The sequence below is a fragment of the Elgaria multicarinata genome, chromosome 16 (genome assembly GCF_023053635.1).
Source record: "Elgaria multicarinata webbii isolate HBS135686 ecotype San Diego chromosome 16, rElgMul1.1.pri, whole genome shotgun sequence".
In the NCBI taxonomy this organism is placed as follows: Eukaryota; Metazoa; Chordata; class Lepidosauria; order Squamata; family Anguidae; genus Elgaria; species Elgaria multicarinata.
In genome coordinates, this window is record NC_086186.1 from 29,278,779 (window position 1) to 29,300,263 (window position 21,485).

Below are 21,485 nucleotides of genomic sequence, written 5' to 3' on the forward strand. Positions count from 1 at the left end.
CTTCATCACAACAGTTAAAGCTGCAGGAGCCCTGCCCTCTTTTGTATCTGGCCACTCTCCTATAGCTAGTGTAGCTTTAACTGTTGTGATGAAGAGGGAATTTCACCCACTTCAATTGATACCTGCTGAAATTCCCTTTTCCACTTTACTGTTAAAGATACAGGAACCCTGTCCTCCTTTTCATAGGGTCACCCTAAATGAACCTAGAGGCCTACAGAAGGGTGCGAAATATTGAAATAATCCCTCCCCAGCCATTGTCTGAGCTGCTGTGACGTCATGGAACGTCCCCCTTCGTTCTAATAGTACAGGAGTTCAATTGCCAGCACTACAGTGCCCAGGATGGGATATGGGGTATGAAGAAGTGAGGTGGTTTATTGAGAGTAAATGTATTAATCACGAAGCCTCCCTGGCTTCTGAGGCGGCTAAACTCGCTCAAGGTGAGCTTTCGAACACAGGACCGGGCTGCTGTCCTCTGCCCACGCGCACTTTGGAGGAAGCCTGAGTGACCTCGGAGTAAACGCGCACAAGTCAAGACGCGCGCTCAGGCTTCCGTTTCCTCGAACGGCCATAAACGCCGCCCCGCTATGGTGCAAGAGAATAAAGCAAGTCGCGACGGCGCGCGTCGAGCCTCGGTAACGAGAAGGGCGGCAATAGCGACGGGGACGCGCTGCGCCCCCTCGCACACGCCGCCCTCCTCGTCCCGCCCTGAGGAGGGACCAACAAAATGGCGGCCGCGCGCCGTTGATTCAAACGCAGCGCGCGGGGCGGAGGGGGTGGGAGGCGGCCTCCCGGCGGGGTTCACTGCGCCTGCGCCCCGCGATTCAAGATGGCGGACAGTGCGGAACTAAAGGTAAAGGCGCAGTTTTGAGCCCCCCTTCCTTCCCCCCTCTCTCTCCCTCCGCGGCTTCCCTCTGCCCGCGTTCCGCCCTTCTTCTCCGTGCAACCGGCCCGGTTCGGGGGCCGGATGCTTCAGCGGAAGGAGAAGACGAAGGGACGGCGGGCGGCGTTCTTGGGGTGGGGGAGGGAGAACTGGGGGGATTTTCGTCCTTCCCCCCCCCGGACCCCGTCGGCTTCGTGGGCAGAGGACCCTCGGGTGCGGGAGTGGCGCCTCTCGCGAGCCCAGCGAAGTGAGGGGTCGCGGCTTCCTTTGCCTCCCTCCCCTGAGTTATCCCAGGAAAGTCGCCCCAAAGAGGCTGGAGGGGAAGCAGCTGAGCCCACTTCCCTGTCCAGTTGCGCTTCCCCAAAGGAGGAAAGGATCCGGATCCGGATCCTCCCTCCCCCTCTCCCCTCCCCTCCCCTCCCCAGTACAGCTGGGTCTTCTGCCCAAGTTGTGGGTGACACTTCACTCCCTCCATCAGGGAGTTTCCATCTCTTTCCCCCACACCCTGGGCCGGGTAAGTCTTGTTTGGGGAGGGGGGGTGCGGCGGAGAGCTCGTGGGTTCCCCCCCCCCAGTTCAGATTCAGCTTCCTATAAGGGGGCTCCATGTGTCCCCCCTTCGCACAAAGCTGCTCCGCCTCGTCTGCCCAAACTGCTGTCCACCATATGTGGAAGGAGCTTTGGCCTTACCTGACCCCCCCCCCCCCTCCCCGGCCGCACAGTCAATCCCCATCATCCCTGGCTCAGAGGATAATGAGATGAGCCTCCACTGTCTCTCCTGGATGATCTGGAAGTCGATTGTTTGAATGTACAACTTCTACAGCATCCGCTGCTTCCCTGGTGGGCCAGGGTCTGGTCCTTTTACCCCCAGAGTTTAATAGATGTTTATGAAAGATGGCTCTTCCTGCTTAGCTTTCTTGAACTGTGCAAAGGACAGAAAAATGTAGTGCTGGGCTTGCAACAAGGAAAGCGTGTATTTTTCTTCTTTTTTTAAAGTAGTAGCAACAGCCGTCCCTGACTTTTACATGCCTAGTAATGTGGATGGTGGCAGAGAAGGGTTGTGTGAAGGAAGTGGAAACGGACAGAAATGAATGTTTATTTTTAATCTGGGATCTAGTTTTGGTGGATTATTTTGATGTTGGTTGATGTCAAGTGTTCTTCCTTCTTTTCTGTAATAACTGGTCTGGGTTGCACAGGCTTTATTACTCTAGCAAAAGATACTTGCAATATACAGGGAATTCAAACGATGTTTGTGAGAACACAGCTTATGCGAGGAAGTAAATAAAACTAGGGTGTGTGCATGCATTTTTCTACCTTCCAAAACTATTGTCAAACTTGAATTTTATTCAAAATCATAGATGAATGGGACTAAGAAACTGAGTAGAAACTTGGGCTGTACTTTGCTTTGCCATCACATAGCTTAAGAATCTTTCTTAGCTCATTTCCTGAGCTGACATTCTCTCCTGTTGAAAGTTAAAGCTTTCTGAATCCTCCAGAGGAATAGCAGATAGAAGGAAACGCCCACCACCTTAGTTTCCTGTTTTAAAGTGAGAGGAAACTAAAAGTGCTAAATCTCATTTGTTCCATTTTCTGCTGCACTATTTCTCAGTATAGTCTCTATGCATGACAGCTTGACCAAAAAAAGCTCATATTAGAAAGTGAGACAATTTTTCAGTCAATCTTTCATCCCAAGAAGGATCTTTGAAAAAATACTTTTCTGAAAGTCTTAAAAACGACTTATTTTCTAAATGAGTTAGGTTTGATATCTCTGTTGGTACCTACAATGCCAGTTTTTTGTTATGATTACATGGGACTTCCTGGTAATAAGGAATAATTTCTTTTAAATTTTTTCTCAACATTCCCACCCTTGGTAAACATTAAGGAATTTTTGGAAGTATTCAGTACATGTCCTAACATCCTAATCTGTTTTGAGAACCTGGCTGTCTAAACACTATAAAATTCAAAAACTGTTATGAAAGTCACACATTAAACATTGAATAATAACAAAATGTGTAGTACAAATGTGGAGTGTTTTCTTTTTTCCTAGGTTCTGTAAACTTTAGTAATCGTGATGTCATTAAGGCAATTTTTTAAAAAAATCGCATGTATTGTTTCTATTGATAACATCTCAAAGCACATGCAAAATGTTTTCCTGTTATAAGTCACTTACCAGGGGATCATTTTATTTGCTCTATCTCTTGATGTATTAATAGTTCTGGAAATCATACATGTTGTCTTTCTGTAAAAAAACATTTTTTCATTTTGACTTTTCAAAGGGGGCTTTGCTCGTTTGGGGGTCTGTGTACACATTGATGGCAGCTCGCTTTGTGAGGTGAAGATGAATGGATCCTGTTTATAACCTTCATTGCCTTTTGTGTTTGGAGGTGGGGGTGGAATCTTGCTGGTCTTGCAGCAGGAGACTTAAAGAAACCTAGTGCCCATTTATGCAGCAGCTTGTTGTAAAGCATAAAAAGGTTTTTTGTTTTCCTTCACACTTGTGGTTGCTTCATTAATCTTGGTGCAATAAATACAGCAAGATATTAGTAGCTGACTGTTAATGGCTAGGATGATCATTTATTAGAGAGCAGTTATTTTAAAGCTTGTTTGATTTAGATGGCAAAAAGATTGCACTTTCTTCTTTCACCTCTTCCTTCCATGCCCCTGTGGAGAGAAGGAATATATATGTGGAGAGATGTGCAATCTTTCTCCTGTTGAGTTCGAGAAAATTACTAGATGATTTTTGGAAAAGCATGTTATCTGTTTCTTTTTAAGACCTTAAATTTAACATTTTATTCTGGATTATGACTACCTTTGCCTGCCTTCTAATCTCCTTCTCCTTTCAAACTAGGGGCAAGCCTTTGTTCCCTCCTCCACTATTCCTCTTTCTGCCTGCTTCTTCTGTTGATTCCCATTGCTTTCTCCAATATCAGCATAATTAATTTTTGTTTATTAAAATATTTATAGACCGCCTTTCGACCGTAAATTCCTCAAGGCAGTGTACAAATATTAAAAACAATTTACACAGCAAAAAAAAAAAAAAGAACAGAGGAATAAAACCTCTGGAAGATTAAAAATGTGCCATCGTCCTCTGTTTAAAAGCATCAAATGCAGAGCAGAACAAATATGCCTTTACTGCGTGATGGAAACTGAGTAGTGAAGGGGCTAATCTAACCTCCCTAAGGAGGGAGTTCCACAATTAGGATGCTGCCATAAAAAAAAAGGTGGCTTCATTATGTAAGTGAACTTTTGCTCATGTACGTGCCATGCTGGATCAGACCAAGGGTCCATCTAGTCCAGCACTCTGTTCATGTGGTGGCCAGCCAGCTGTTGACCAGGGAGCCACAAGCAAGCCATGGTGTAACAGCACCCTCCCGCCCACGTTCCTCAGCAACCGGTATACGTAGGCTTATTGCCAACTCCCTTTAAAAGCCATCTAAATTGGTGGCCATCACTACATCTTGTGGTAGCGAATTCCATAGTTTACTTATGCACTGTTTGCAATAGCAGTTTCCCTTTCTCATCTGGAGAAGATTTGAGAGGTGCCCAGAGGGGAGGGGGAATCCATCCCACTAGTGGTTCCTGTTCTGCTGGTGTACAGACACAGTTGGATTCAGCCCAGGAACTGTCCCATGTTCCTACCAACCTAACCTCTTTTGGTGGTGAGACAGCGTCTCTGTGAACTGAGCCTGGAAAGAAGTTGGAAGCCAGTGCACTCGGTATAGGACCAGTGCAAGATGATCCATGCAGCGCACACTCAAAAGCAATCTGGCTGCACATTTTGCATCAGCTACAGTTTTCAAACACTCTTTACATAGAGCACAGAGGAAGCAATTAAAGCATGCATTGCTGTGGTGAAGGAAGTCTTCTCCAGGAACGGACACAACTATTTATGTCCTTATAGGAATGGTTTTTATACTTCATGTAATGGTTTTTAATTTGTGAACTCCCCACAGAGCTGGTATAAGGGTGGTATAGAAATGGAATGAATGAATGAATGAACTGGCACACCAGCCAAAGCAGTGCAAAGGCACGCCTGGTCATGGCCATCACCTGAGCGTTCAGGAGCAAGGCGGGATTCCAGTGTTTAAGGGTGCAAACCTATGCCAGTTTAGACCGAAAAGAGTCATACAACCCCAGCATTCCCCAGGCATGCTGGTGAAGGAAAGCTGGTTGTAGGATTTTTTTTGTCTAAACTTGCAAAAGATTGCACCCTAAACTTTAAATAGACTGCCTTGTCAATGTTATCCTTCTGCTTGAGGGGAAAGAAGCCACCAGGCTTGGCATGATGGAAAAAAAATGCCTTCCCTTCTTTAGTGTGGGAGGATAGTTTTACATAGAGGGTTGAGTAAATTTTATTTACATTTGGGATTCTTCATAAAGGAAGAATCAACCCTGACCCAAGTCTGGAGAAAAATATATTTTGTCTGGTTGATGTTTGTTTGTTTTCACTTTCTTTGCTTCCCTGTGTTTGGCACAGTGTGAACCAAAAACTGCAGATCTGTGACGCAGGAAATGTCCAGTCCTCCTGTTTCCTGAGGTATGGTAATATTACAGGTTAGTTTGTAGATCTTGTGAGAAATCCTCTTCGAAATGTTAGCTGCAGCAAATGTTTTATTGAGAAATGGCAGGGAGGCATAGCAATAAATTGTTGAAGCATTAAGATTGCAGTTGCTTGTAATCCCCCCCTCCCATAGGCTGGAATGAGACTTTCCATCTTTTATAGCTTTCCATGCCCTGAAGGGTCATTTTCATGCCAAGCTAATGTTGCCCACTTCTCTAGTTGGGGACAATACTTGCACATGCACACACATCAGATTTAGACTGAGTGTGATCCAGATTAAGTTAATTGTTCTAAATTTCCATTGAAATCAATAGGATTTATGAATAATTTGCCCTATTGATTTCAGTGGGACCTAAATTCAACTAAGTCCAGATCTAACCAATTAAGATTAAAACAGTCCCATTCAATTATAGGGAGAAGTGAACTTCTGTTTTGCTCTCTATTGTCTCAGTGAATATCCACTTTATTTATTTAAAATATTTCTTGGCTGCCTTTCAGGGCAGAAGCCCACACAAGGCGGCTTACAGCAATTCATAAAAGCAGTTTAAAACATGAGAAGGCCACAGTAAAATAAAATGTTTTTAAGGCCTTCATAAAAGCCTGCAAGGATGGTGCTTGGCAGGCCTCGGATGGGGGGTTTGTTCCAGAGGTGTGGGGCCACTGCTGAAAAGGCCCTCTCCCTTGTGGACACCCAGCTAATTTCTCTCACAGGTGGGCAAACAAGAAGGGCCTCTCTTTTTGATCTTAAAGTGCGGTCTGGCTTATATGAGTGAATGCTTATTCAAGTAACTTGGTCCCAAACTGTTTAGGGCTGTAAAAGTCAAAACTAGCACTTTGAATTGGGCTCAGGTAACCAGTGCAGCTGGTGCAGTATAGGCATTATGTGTTCAAATTGCCTTGCTCCCATCAAAACTCAGGGAGCCGCATTCTACACCAACTGAAGTTTCTGAACGTTCTTCAAAAGCAGCCCCAGGTATATCACATTACAGTAGTCTAGCCTGGATGTGAGTAGTGTGTAGATAGCTGAGGCAAGGTCTGCCCTCTCCAGAAAGGGTTGCAGCTGGCATACCAGCCTAAGCTGGTAGAATGCACTCCTGGACACCACAGCCACCTGGGCTTCCCCAGTTAGCTCAGAGTCCAGGAGGACTCCCAAGCTGCATACATGGTTTTTTAGGGGAAGTGCAATCCCATCTAAGACCAGTTATAAATCTCCATCCGATGTAGTTGATTTCCCAACCCACAAAACCTCCATCTTGTCTGAATTAAATTTCAGCTTGTTCACCCTCATCCATCCCAAAACAGCCTCCCGACACTGCTACAAGAGTTCACAGCCTCCCTGGGATGTGCAACTGGAAACAAAAGGTAGTATTATCCACATACTGATGACACTTCAGCCCAAATCTCTTGACTTCCCTTAGTGGTTTCATGTAGATGTTAAAAAGCATGGGGGTCAAGATAGAACCTTGCAGCACCCCACAGGCTAACGGCCATGGGCTGGAATAGAAGTCCCCCAGCACCATCTTCTGAGACCAGAAAGGACCAGAACCACTTTAAAGCCATGCCTCCAAAGCCCAATCCATATGGAACAGCTGGCTGGGCCAGAGAAGTGATTAATGCCTCTCTGTGAGAGGGAGTGGTCCCAGGCCATCTGAAAGAGTCGGCAGTGAGACCACACCTCAAGAAATATTCCCTGGACCTGGAAAATCTTAACTCTAGGCCAGTGGCAAAGGTTCCAATCCCGGGCAAGGTCCTTGAGCGAGTAGTTGCAGGCCAGCTCCAGACACTCTTGGATGAGACTGATTATCTGGATCTATTTCAGTCAGGTTTCAGGCCTGGTTTTGGCACAGAAACGGCCTTGGTCGCCCTGTATGATGACCTATGTTGGGAGAAAGACAGAGGGACTGAGACTCTGTTGATTCTCCTTGATCTCTCAGCGGCTTTTGATACCCATCAACCATGCTATCCTTCTGGGAGAGCTGTCTGAGTTGGGAGTGGGAGGTGCTGCATTGCAGTGGTTCCGCTCCTACTTGGCTGGTCGGCTCCAGAAGGTGGTGCTTGGGGAACATTGCTGGGCCCGTGGATTCTCCAGTATGGGGTTCTGCATGGGTCAGTCTTGTCCCCCATGCTGTTCAACATCTACATGAATCCATTGGATGTGGTCATCTGGAGTTTTGGAATGCGTTGTCATCAGTACGCTGATGACACACAGCTCTATTTCTCCTTTTCATCTTCATCAGGTGAGGCTGTGGATGTGCTAAACCGGTGCCTGGCTGTGACAATGGACTGGATGAGGGCTGATAAACAAACTCAATCCAGGCAAGACTGGCATGCTGTTAGTGGGTGGTTCTTCTGACCAGATAGAGGGTGTTCATCCTGTTCTGGATGGGGTTGCACTCCCCCTGAAGGAGCAGGTTCATAGCTTGGGGGTTCTCCTAGAACCATCTCTGTCACTTGAGGCTCAGGTGGCCTCAGTGGCATGGAGTGCCTTCTACCAACTTCGGTTGGTGGCCCAGCTATGTCCCTGTCTGGACAGGGATAGCCTGGCTTCAGTTGTCTATGCTCAGGTAACCTCTGAGTTAGATTACTGCAATGTGCTCTACGTGGGGCTGCCTTTGAAGTTGGTTCAGAAGCTGCAGCTTGTACAAAATGTAGTGGCCATATTGATAATAGGATCCAGAAGGTTTGAATATATAAGACAGATTCTGGCCCACTTGCATTGGCTGCCTGTATGTTTCTGAGCCCGATTCAAGGTGATGGTTTTAACCTATAAAGCCTTACACAGCTTGGGACCACAATACCTGACGGAATGCCTCTTTTGACATGAACCTACCCATACACTATGCTCAACATCTAAGGTACTCCTCCTGGTGCCTACTCTGAGGGAAGCTCGGAGGATGACAACAAGGGAGAGGGCCTTTTTGGTGGTGGCCTCCCAATTGTGGAATCTCCTCAATGAGGCTCACCTGGCGCCAACATTGCTATCTTTTCGGCACCGAGTCAAGACTTTTCTCTTCTTCCACACATTTAACAGCATATGTTGAGCTTTCTGACCCCAGATCAATATCCGTTTAAACGGATATCGTCTTTGTAAACTGCCTAGAGAGCTTTGGCTATGGGGTGGTATATAAATGTAATAAATAATAATAATCTGTTTTATGTTTTTATGGTTTTTAAATTTTGTATATCTGTTTTCTTAAATGTTCAATGTTTTAATCTTTGTAAACTGCCCAGAGAGCTTTGGCTATGGGGCGGTATAGAAATGTAAATAATAATAATAATAATAATAACGATCCAGAAGGATACCATGTTCAGTGGTACTGAAAGCCACTGAGAGGTCCAGAAGAACCAACAGGATTGCACACACACCCCATCCATTCCTCAGCATAAATCATCAACCAAGGGCAATCAAGTCTGTTTCTGCCCCATAGCCAGGCCTGAAAACTGATTGGAATGGATCTGGGTAGTCAGTTTCATCCAAAACAACTTGGAGTTGTGAAGCCACCACATGCTCACTACCTTGGCCAAGAATGGCAAAGTTGGGACAGGACAGTAATTATATAAAATTGTAGGATCGAGATTTGGTTTTTTGAATAAGGGCCTCACCACAGCTTTTTTTTTTAAAGCTGTGGGGACTTCAAGGAGGCATTTACCACCTAGGATGTCTAGATATCCAGCCCAGCTCTGGCAAATTTCAGAAGCCAGGATGGGCAAAGGGGTCAAGTAGTAGGGCTCAGCCCTCCAAGCAGTTTGTCCACATCCACAGGTTGCACAAGCTGAAAGTTATCTTTAACATGACTAGATGTTGCACCAACCCCGTTTATATCAGACTCTGGCAAAACAATGGTATCCCAAGTCAGCATGAATACGAGTGATTTTATCTGAAAAGTGTCTTGCAAATTGTTCCCAGCGGGCCTTTGAGGGTTCAGGTTGTTGTGTTCCAAGGCCTACACTTAAGAGGCCTTTGACCACATGAAAGAGCTTCGTTAGACGATGCTGAGCAGATACAATGGTGGTGGAGAAATAAGATTTCTTCGCTGCTATCACCACAGAGTAAGATCGCAAATGTATTCTTACCTGCGTTGGGTCGTATTCGTTCTGAGTCTTGCGCCATTTGCGCTGTAATCGTTGACACAAGTCATTTCATTGCCCTCAGCTCCTCAGAATACCAAGGAGCTGACACAATTCTATGACTAGGTTGACTTCCAGTTATCTGTATGTTATATCCAAACTAAAATGTAATGAAATATTACGTATCTCATTCAGTATCTGCTTTTTACGCAACAGATTCTGCAAATGTTAGTATCATTTACCCAGTATTTTGAGGGTAATGTGGATTCTCTATTCCGAACTACTCTCTAACTATTTTTTTTAGTAGTTGCCATACCTTAATAAGGTCTTAAAATAGCTTTTATTAATGAGAAGGCACATAAATGAACAACTAACTCTGAGGTATTATTTGTGATGTTTATGCTAAAGTTTCAGTGGTGTACATTTAAAGTGGGGTGGGATTGGAAACAAAACAAATATTTTGAATTAAAATATTGTGTGTCTTCTACAAAGGTGAATGGGTGGTGGTTAATCTCTCAATAGAAATCAAAGAATAATACGAGTTTTAATTGGTGTGAGGAAGCTGCTAACAAGAAAGGTACTTAGTAGCGTTTTAGGTGGTAGAAATAATGATGAATAGGCTTCTGAGGAGGGGAAATGTAATTTTATAATAGCACTGGCAAGGTGAGCGAATAAGCAGAAACCACCAATTTCAGCTTTTGATTTATTATTTTGCTTACACCATTTCTGTTGTAGAGATATATCTTAATCTCAATGTTACATACATACAGTATACTACCACAATTCAAATTGTTTTAATGAACAGTTTTCTCTATGCACTTCTGCATCTCCCTATTTACAATTTTGCATTTTGTTGTGCTTCTCGCATGTCTTTTGAGAGGTAATCTTTTAAATTTGTATTTCTTCATGTCGGAGCTGCAGAGATCAAATAAGCAGCTGTGCATCAGTGTAAAAAATAATTCAGTACTTCAATATGTTTGCCAATAAAAATTAGATTGCAAATTTCATGCACACATAAATATGAATAGTGTATGCATACTTGTTTGTGAAGGGTTTTACACTTCATTAGGAGTTCTCATCAATTATATTTACAGGGATATGGGGGTGGAAATTTTATTTGTGGATGCACTGGTAACTGTTGTCTAATAAAGACTTCTCATTCTCTTCCCAAAATAACATTTCACTGGTATAAACCCAAAGAGCCATTGGTCCTTGCTGCAGCAAGCATGTGTTATTTATAAGCATGTTATTGTTTTATCAGTTATTTAAAGCTATTTGCAGATCTGGTGCTGAACAGAAATAACAGCTTTCAGTACTAAATGCATTACATCAATAAGCCCTATTGATGTCAGTTGGGCTTTCATGCAGTGCATTTAGGATCAACACATATCTTTCTTTCGGTAGATGGGAGAAGGTGATGGGTGATGGCAGGGTTTGATTAAGGCACAGAGAAAGATTAGCCGAACTGCAGAACTTGTGAAGCTGTGGTACTCTATGGAAGTTAAAGAGGGAGGGAAAGTGATGGATGGAAGCGAAGGATAGAAGTCATAGGAGTGTCCTGGGAAAGGGAAATGAAGTGGCTGGTTGCATGGAGGGGAGAAATTGCAAAGGGTGTGAAGGAAAAAAAATGAGAACTGAGAAAGCTTGGTTTAAGGAGTGAGTGTAACAGTCTGAATAAAAATGACTAGGAAGTTGGAAATTATGCATGAAGCATCTGGGAGCCAGAGCAGATATTCTTGGGACATGTATGGTGGTGATGATGATGATGATGATGATGACGATGACGATGATGATGATTTCTTACCCGCCTCTCCATTTTGATTGAGGCGGGGAACATCAGTAAATATAGAATACATAAAACTGAATTAAGAACATAATATGCATTGTTAAAACATCCGAAAAACATTCTAAAAACATCCTAAAATTCCCCTGGTTAAGTGTAAAAAAGGTTTAAATATCTTCTAAAAGTATTCATAGTAATTATACTTTTGATGGAATTTAGATAGCCACAAAATCACCATTTCCAGAATTCCTTTGTGGGACAGTTACAAGCATGTTTCTGTAAAAACATGCAAAAGTTGTCAGTAGCTACACTGTTCTGTTAGAAAGATTCTAAATACCACAGTAGGATAGTATCTTTATTAGGCACAACTAAAATGTCACAAAATGGTGAATAAGCTTTTAATTTCTCCAGAACTCTTCTAGAAGAATTTAAAGCTTGTTTACTATTTATTTTGTGACATTTTAGTTGGGCCCAATAAAAGTGTTATCCTAATGTGACTTCATGCTTGTATTGTGCAAACAATGCTGTGTCAGATGAGTTACAGGAGAGAGAGTTCTAGAGGCTTTTGGAATAGACCAAAGAGCCATAAAAGAAAGCTAGTGTGAAAACAACTAGACGATGGAAAACCGAGGATTTATTTATTTTATTTATTTATTTAATTACATTTATATACCGCCCCACAGCCGAAGCTCTCTGGGCAGTTTACAACAATTTAGCATTAGTTGTAAAATGAAATGGGCAAATTTGGGGAATTGTAAAAACAATAAAGTAATAATACTTTGCCTGGATGTTGGTGGGTATGTGTGTATGGATTGCATTATCAGATTGTGCCACCATGATGTAGGAAAAGGAGGATTTTTCCCTTGAGATCTTAGCTGAAAATTGTCAAGGGATGCTCGAACAAGCCATGTTGAGAGCCCATGGGTTGTTGTTAGGTTGTTCAGAATGGTTAACTAGCCATGCTGCATGGTTAACAAGCCACCCTAACTGCATTCAGGCAAAACGTTTGGACAGATACCTGTGCCTGAACAGATGTTTTCAGGAAGGCAGTCTGAGAAACTGAGGCAAATAGTGGTGGCAAAAGATGAAGTTCTCAACCTTATTGACAAATTGACAGCAAATAAATCAAGGAACTCAAATGTAAAATTTTTGATCTTTTAACCGAAATATGCAGCATGTCCTTAAGCTCAGCCTCTGTACCAGAGGACTGGAGGATGGCTAATGTAACACCAACTTTTAAAAAGGGATCGGGGGTTGGGAATTCTTGAGATGACAGGCCGAACGACAGGCCAGTTAGTATAACATCTGTTCCAGGTAAATTGATTGAAAGCATCTGGCAGAATAGAAAGTGAACAAATTCTCAGCCATAAAGAGAGCTAGGTTAGATAATAATGTAACACTTGTTATGTAGCAAGGTATTCAATATATTGACCAGTATATCTGATCAATTCTATGTTTGTAGGACTCTTATGTTTCTGAAGAGGCTAGCACCTTCACTGGAATAGATTTAGTTAGAAGTAAGTCCCAGTGAAATGAGATTTCCATCTACACGTGTGTAGGTTGCAGCCTTAATAGCTCTCCCTAACTGATAACTGGCTGCCCTTGCAATCTGCTTGACGGACATAAACAATCTAAATAGAATACTATTTCTCTCACAATATTTTCTAAATAGTATTCTATTTAGAAAATAGAAGAGTTCATACCAAATAATGATGAGCTGTTTCACTAAAATACCTTTGTCACTTATGCTGAATGAGGTAGTAATTTGGCAGGGCAGATTAGGAAATGTATAATTCAGCCACCTATAAGCAAGTCTTTTAATGAAGGCGGCTTTATTTCTTGATCCAAATTCCTTGCTCACTGCCTTTCAAGTCATCTTACGCTGTGCTTGCCTTTTCTTGTGGAAACTGGACCAAATTAGTTTAGACTAATATTTTGAAGTATTTTGCATTCATTTTAAAAGGAATCATTAACACTAAAGTAGTAATTGTGATAGGTTTGTGTGCTGCTTTTATTTAAAATAAGGTATTTTATGTTGCAAGTAATTAAGATATTTTATGTTGCAAGTTGTTTTTTTAAATAGCCAAGATGGGGTGTAGGATGGAGTGCTTACTGCTGTAGCATGTATATCTAAAATGTTGTAGACTAGAGAGAATCAGTAGGATATGGTAATCGTGGGATATGGTTACCTTGGGATATGACATCTGTACAAAGGACTAGGAAGGATATACTGACATGTGTGTGCTCTGTATATCAAAGAGGGCATAGAGTCCATTAAACTAGAAAACTTAAGAGGTACAAACTATACAGGAACAAATTATACAGAAGCAATGTGCATAGAAATACCAGGTTAAGGAAGTAATTTAGTATTGGGAACAGTACCAGGTTTCTGGAAAAACTTGAACTGGAAAATTTTCCACTGTCCTAAAACAATATCTTATTTAGCATGCTTGACTTAATTTAGTTAAACAAAAATTTTAAAAAGTATCCCATTTCACAGTTCATAAATATCTAAAGTTTTTCCAGTATCCAAAAGTAGTTGAACAGATATTTGCTTAAGAAACAAAATTCAGTAATATGCACTTCGTGTCATTCAAATGTTTAAACATTTTCAAAGCTTTATTTGGGAATTATTTTTATTGGAACACTGGTCAATATTTTACACTTTGCTTACTTAGTTTATAAGGGAAAAAAATAAAGGTATGGATTACTGTTTGACACTAATTCTAGCATGCCTGAGAAGCTGTACACACAAATATATGTACTTTCTTGGGAGAATTGCATAAAAAATTAATTCCAACTTTGATTTTAGATTTGACTACTATTATGTCTATCACGTTGCCCAATTTGTCTTGTCTTGTAGTCATTTGTTGTTACGACATTTATGGAAAAATGCATTTCTAAAACTGGACCATGGGATGAAATGGTGCTTATTTCAGAGGTCTCAAAATGTCTTGATATCAGAGTTGAATGCTCAAAATGAATGTAGTCAACTTGTTTCAGGTTAAACAGACTGACTGTATTCAGACAACACGATAACCAATGGGGGTTTAAATGGTTGGTTTTTTAACCCACCATGGATTGTTGTGTTGTGTGGAGGGAGTTTTTTAACCAACAGTTGGTTATTTGGTTGAAATAACCAACACAAATAACCAACGCTGCGCAGAGTTGACTATTTGAACTACCTTTTGTTATTGTGTTGTGTTGAGGGCAACGTTGGTTATTTTGTCAGCCACAGAGTTGCAAGGTAAGAGTGGTCAAAGTGGCGCCTGCTGCTCTAATCCAGCTGGCACGATGGATTTTTGGTAGCAATGGCTGATGCGATAGCAGTGGAAGGAGCGAAGAGGAGAGAGGTGTCAACTCAACGTGGAATAACAGTCAACTCAACGCCGATCCCAATCCACACTACAGTTGATTATTATCATGTGTGGGGAGTACCCCCTAGATAAACAACGGTCGAGTTGATTAATACCCCACCTTTGACTATAGTGTTGTCTGAACTCAGCCACTGTAAAATGTCTTCAACATCTGGCTTTTATTTGTAGCTGGCAGAAAACTGTCAGCTCTTTTGGGCATAATAGAGGATTCTTGATTATGAAGAGCTTGATTTTAGAGCCAGTTTAAAGATACTTTCTGCAGTTGTGAGCTGGAAAAGTTTCATATGTTATCTGATGATACGTTGATCTTCTTGAATTGTCCCACTTTTGCTCTTCTGCTTCCTCGCTCCATCACATACCTACTGTACTTACATTCTATTGCCCTCCTGCCCAGGCCTTTCTCCTCCGCCCTTGCTCCTCAGTTGTTTCCTTTCCCTGCCTTGATTCTGCCTGTTTCCAGCTTTAACTCCATTATCCCATCCCCCTTCTTATAGTTCCATCTGCCCTCCTAATACTTGGTGCTGGCTCACATCCTCTGTTTGCTTCCTTTCTCTTGCTCACGGCAGCTGTGAATGTCTTTGGCGGAAGTCTGTCCTTGCATTTGCTGACTGCCATCAGTGTAAGTTCCCCTTGCTTGTAGCTCTGCTTTCTTGCCAAACAAATCTTCGTGTTAGCTGCCAGTTTCACAACCCTAGCCATTTTCTTCTCCTTTGTAAGGACATGGTGGATGTGTCCGGAGTTCTCCATTTTACCTGGTGACCCCATCCTCATTTAGAAACCACTTGTCTGCCCTACTGATCCTGTCCCTGACAGCAAGCACCACAACTCCCGCCTCACCTTCTCTTCTGTATAACATCAGCTTCTGTTCCATAATTCTTTCTCTTAAAACAATTTCCTTCTCTCTGACAACAATTTTTACTTACCTTATTTCTCTTTTGCCTTAAAGTACTTGAACAAGCTGTCTCTATTCATTACCCTGAATTTCTCTCCTAAACTGGGTGCTTGGAAGCTGTTGGCCGTGACTAAAGTAGCTTCTTGGAACCTGGCCATTGCATAGCTACAGGTAGCTTCATAGGCAAGGCAGAAAGACTAGAAATGCTAAGCATTTAACTGTCTTCTATGTATTTGGATGCAAAGAAAGCACCAGTAATGTGCTCTGTGACCTATGGTGATCAGAGGATTGGGGCAACTGTTTTGAAACTAGTTCCCTTTAAATTAATTAATTATGGGCTAGTAGACTCCAGTGATGGTTGCCTAACTAATGACATTATTCCCGCAGTTGAATGGAGGGGAACTTGGGGGCAAAACCATTTTTTAAGTAACAAAGGGAAAATTTATCTAACAAGCTTATCTCAACTCCCTGGAAGTATGGCGTCTTTATTTTTTTGCCTTTTGTCTTGGTTCTTGGAAGCGGTTTTAATTCTCCATGCAGACACTCCATGGTGTACACCAAGTAATGCTCATGTATTTTTCTACAATTACTTGTCTTTAAACCAAGCAAAAATACCAACGTAAAACAGCTCCCATCTGCATGGCTAAATACAACAGAGGTAATAAAGATTGAAAATGCCAGCAGAGATGACTTTATTTTTCTAGCACTAAAATAAAGAAGGCTGTTATATCCCACAACCTTGTTTAATACTAAAAATAACAATAAAGTTCAGACAGTGAATGAATCTTAAACATCTTTGACTTGCAACTTTCATCCTTGAATCTTAGAGGCATGGGGAGGCATGTAGCTTTACACAGCCCCATACAAATAAAAGGCAGTAATGCTGAAACTTGAAAGTTCCATTAATTTTAAATGAAGCTTAAAGCAGAAGTGATGCTAAGTGGATTGTGGCAAAAAGACTGGCGTGACCTTGAGGCATGCTGAAAAGATTGTGTTGGGTGCTGAATAAGTGACAGTTATTTTGGAGACATATTTGTCCAAAGTGAATCATCCCAAGCCCCAAAAATATTGATGCCAGCCTTTTGTGGTGATGATGAGGGTGGTACCAGGTGTGCACAATAGGCTTCCTAGAGTGTTTGAAAGGTAGCACCACCCTAGAGATCAGCACTTAATGACTTTACATGTCTGGTTCTCTACTGGCAGCGCTTCTTCCCCTTCCCACTAACTGCCCCAAGAAGAGGCCAGCCTGGTGCCTTCCATGGTGCGAGGGAAGAGAAGCAGATACCAGTGAGAGCAGGTCTCACTGCTGCTGAGTTCTAGCTTTCAGCTCAAGAATCAAAGTTGTCAAACAATATGGGGCCTTTTAAGGATGAGGACTGAGTTAACCTAGCTTTATCTCTGGAATTTACCTAGGTTTGCCATGTTGGGTTTTTGGCCAAAGCTTCAGGGCTGTTGCATGTGTTGTCCATGTTTCTTGAATACCTTAAGATTTCGTAAGTTCTTTCTATTTGCCCTTGGGCTGTTCATGGAACCCCAGCTGCCATGTAGTCTCACTTCTTGGTGCCCATTTTTGGATCTGCTGTGTGTGTGGGTAGCACTCCCCTGGTGTTCTTACACCTCTCTCCTTTTCAGAGTGCCACAAGTATTTTCTGCTATATGCAAGCTAAGAGGTTGGAATAGGCAAGACCAGCCTGAGTCTGCTTCCAGTCTTGCGGCCACTCTCAGACATTCTCCTAGGAGACAAGCAGCCAAAATACTGAACAGATTGGCCTGTTCTGTTCTATCTTTTATAATTATGGGCACACTTCAAGGCTTCATTGGATGAAGATGTTGTGTCCTTTGGGAAGGAAAAATCTGTGATTGTGCCTTATCCCAGCCAATTTCTTGGTTGCTATCTTCCTACATTCTGTATACATAATCTGAAGGGAGTAATCTTTTCTTTTCCTTCAATTAACTGTACACTCCTTAAATGTGAAGAAGTGTGATGTATTTCCATACCTCTCTCTTCCTTGATGACTTATAAGGACTCCAGGTTTTAGCATTCCAAAAACATAATGCAAATTGAATTATTCTTGTCCTGCTTCCCTTTACAACTCTTCAGCAGCTGGGTGATAATTTTTATAATATCTTCCTAATAGCATACTTAGGTTATAATCTTATAAATAGGATTTAAGGGCAGACTGCATATAATAGCAAAGGTTCACACTTAGTCTTCATGAACCATTTACTGCTATTTTCTGTGGACTTAATTTGAACCTGGTTTTTCATCAGTTTGTCTTGTAAAACAACTGATGAAGCAAATGTTAGTAAAATGGAACATAGCATTTTGCTACAAGTAAGATTGTGAGATTGGCTAGCTTGTGCATAATACCAATTTGTGGGTTATTTAACCCACGAATTGACAGGGTGAATGGGAGTAAGTAAGCACATTCCCTCTCTCATGCACACCACTTCACTTTTAATTAATAACCTACAATCGGGCCATTCGTAGGTTCTTGGTCATGATGTGCAAACCTGGAGCAAACTGTGGGCTAACTGCTGGATTGTTTACCTCTAATCAACCTAGCATTCTGGGTTTGCATGTCACAATCAACAAAATAAGGTTAGTAACTTTTGTGAGCTGGCTTACAGGGCTGCTCCAGACAATTGATAGCAAGTTGGAACTTGGCAATTTGTTCTTGAGATTGTCAGGAGTAGCTGAATGCACATGTAGAAACGTAAGATTTCTGGAAATTTTGAAGCCATGGGGGGAAAGGTGTGTGTGTGTGTGTGTGTGTGTGTGTGTGTGTTCTTGTGGGGAAATGGAAATGTTGGGAAAAATTGAAAATTAGGCAATCTTTTTTTAAAGTGCTGTTTAAGATCTAAAGCCACTTTATTGCCTTCCCCCACTTGGTGCCTTCCAGGTATCTTGGACTTCAGCTTCCATCAGCCTCATGCATGGCCAATGGTCAGGAATGCTGGGCATTGTAGTCTAAAACATTTGGAGGACACCAGGTTGGTGAAGGCTGCTTTAGGAACATAAAGCAGCCTTAAGTTCCTAAGGTTATATTGGGCAAGTTTGGACGACACAATAGTCAATCATGTGTTAATTAATAGTCAACTCCATGGTTGAAGGCTCGTCATCTTGGGAACCTTTTCCATACCACAGTTCGTTATTCCCCTGAAATAACCAACACAAATAATCAATGGTGTGCAGAGTTGACCATTTGCACAAGCGTTGATGATTTTGTGGTGTGGCAGGCTCCGTTGCCTATTTTGCATGCCTACAGAGTCACCACGTAAGAGCGGCAGAATCCCCTTCTGCTCTTGCCCAGCAGGGCTCCACAGGCATGTGTCAACACAAGGGGGTCTATGGCGGCTTGCCATATGAACTCTTTGTCTTAAATTCTGAAAGAAAACATTTTATAACCCAAAACTGTTCAATTTTTTCCAATAGTGGCCTGTGCTGATTGTGCAAACTGATCCACTGACATCTCATAGCAGTGTGGCTGTGGGTCCGTTTAGATGCCTCTTAAATGAGTGGGGAGCCCATAGTCCTCCAGATGTTTGTCTAACTTATCAGTTGCCCTATATCCAAACCTCTCAGGGCTACATACATAAATAAAAACCACATTAAAATCAATAAATGCAATCTAAAAGCAGCAGTAAAATGCAATGTAAGCATCAGAGAATAAGTATTTAAAACAACAGTACCTAAAGAGGTGCAGTGCAATAATAGCATTCTATGATGTGGTGGTGATAACTTCCTTCTTAGTATTATAGGTCAAAAAAGTTTTTAAACATCAGCAATCAAGTACACCTATTTCTTGATGTTAATTGGCTGTGTTCTAGAAATGTGCCATTTCTGCTGGTATTTTAGGGGTAGAGAGGTGCCAGCCTAAAGCTTTCCCTGTTTAGGAACACATCAGTAGGCAGAGCAATTTACAGAATGACACACTCAAGAGGATAGGGATGCGCAAGCTAACCCACGAGAACCAGCATGACTAGGAAGTTATTACCTGCCTTGAGTGCCAGTTTTTGGAAAATGTGGTTTAAATCAAGTAAATAATACTGATTACACAAAATATCAAGAGGAAGCTAACTTTTTGCTATAGGCAGAGCAACATTACTTTTGAAGATTGTGACTGCAGAAATGGAATAAGTTTTCCTTTTGTGTTTAAATTTAGAGATGCAGGAGGAAATAAGAGAACTGAATACTTCCTGAATTGTACAGATAGTAAATCCAAGAGTTATATTTCTTTAGATACCTCAGTTGTTAAACAAGCAAACCTATATATAACAGCAATGCTAGATGACTTGACTTGACTTAATATGTCCATAATGGGGAAGGTGATCACAATCCTCTACGTGGGGCTGCCTTTAAAGAGTGTTCGGGAACTCCAGCAGGTTCAAAGAGCTGCAGCCAGATTGTTGACCGGGGCTGGTTACAGGGAGCAGAGAACTCCCCTGTTAAAACAGCTCCACTGCCTTCCAGTCTGTTTCCGGGCACAATTCAAAGTGCTGGTTATGACCTATAAAGCCCTATATGGCTCAGGTCCAGGTTATGAGCCTGCCCGTGCTTTGAGATCTTCTGGGGAAGCCCTTCTTTCAGTCCCACCATCTTCACAGGCGCGCCTGGTGGGAACATGGGAGAGGGCCTTCTCGGTGGCTGCTCCGGTGCTCTGGAACTCTCTTCCTAGGGAAGCTAGACTGGTTCCCTCCTTGATGTGCTTTTGGAAGCAGGCAAAAACTTCTTTGTTCCTGCAGGCCTTTGGCAAATAACCTGGGCCTCTGTCTATGTTAAGGACTTGTAAAATTGTCATGTATTTTAAATTTTAATGTTTTAATGTTATTAACTTTTGTATATATTTTTTCATAGGTTTTAAAATGTATATTTTTAATTTTGTAAGGCCGCCTTGAGGCCCAGCATTGGGCAAAAGGCGGAATTCAAATAAATATCCTCCTTCTCCTCCTCTGCCTCCTCCTCCTCCTTGGGGGTGGGGGTTTGCAATGCAAAAAGGCAGAGCAAGGTTGTAGAACTGAAGAGACTTGGGTCATGAATCATGCAGTCAACCACCACATGAAAATGTGTGTTGTATAAAGTTATGTGGCCAAACAGGAAATATTAGGTTCTTGCTTACAAGCTAAATGTAGTCTTTGCTAAATGTAGGTAATGACTGGGTGTAAACAAGCAATATTTCTAGTAGAGTGAAAGAACTAGTTCATACAATTAGCATTCTAATTGAGAAGTGGCTTCCCTTCTTACCAGGTCTTCTCCAGTTTGTTTTCTTAAATATTTACAAAATGTTTTGCTTTTGGCACAGTGCATAAAATGAAAGTCATTTTAAAACGGCCCAAAGGTTTACTTAGGAAATGTGGTAATCTACGTAAGAGTCATGGTGAGCGAAGTTATGATATCATAGGACAGAAGTGTGAGTGGGGCTTGTTATTAACTGGGAGCGTGGGTGGAGGAGTGAATATTAGTTTTTAAGAGCTGCATATTATTCTAACAGTATTCCTCATGGTGGGTTTACTTTTTAGAATTTTTTTTATTTTTTTACACTTATAGATTTTTTGCTAGCTGAGGTAGTAATTAAATGGCCATTTACAGTATATATAAAGGGAGGCTGCGAATGGCTTTTTGAGCAATGTAGAAACTTAAGAAATTTCTAATGCTCGTACTTAAATTTGTTTTAAATTTGTAATTTTGCATTGCTGCTGTTTTTATCTGGTTGAGCTTTTTTAATGTATTTTATATTATGGTTTTATACTGTTGTTTTATATTATGAATGGTTTTAATTTTTGTGAACCGCCCAGAGAGCTCCGGCTATTGGGCGGTATAGAAATGTAATAAATAAATAAAATAAATAAAATAAATTAACGCTAAAAAATGTTAGCTTTTTAATAGATAGCGTTTGTACAGAATGGAAGGAATATTTATTTCCTAG

The 21,485-nt window shown here is 41.8% G+C and overlaps 1 protein-coding gene across 2 annotated transcripts in view; it reads left to right on the forward strand.

The window, feature by feature from the left end:
* The first annotated feature begins 795 nt into the window (after positions 1–795).
* PIAS1 (protein inhibitor of activated STAT 1) overlaps positions 796–21,485 on the forward strand; it is a 56,573-nt gene continuing 35,883 nt past the window's right edge. The window contains exons 1-2 of one of the 2 annotated variants that reach the window (XM_063142348.1): positions 994–1,014; positions 15,613–15,729. Coding sequence is in view for 1 of the 2 variants with exons in the window: in XM_063142350.1 (XP_062998420.1) it covers positions 827–850 (24 nt within the window). In the remaining variant the exon portion in view is untranslated. Of the gene's footprint in view, positions 851–993; positions 1,015–15,612; positions 15,730–21,485 lie in introns of those variants that run through there. The other variant, XM_063142350.1, reaches the window with a different exon arrangement.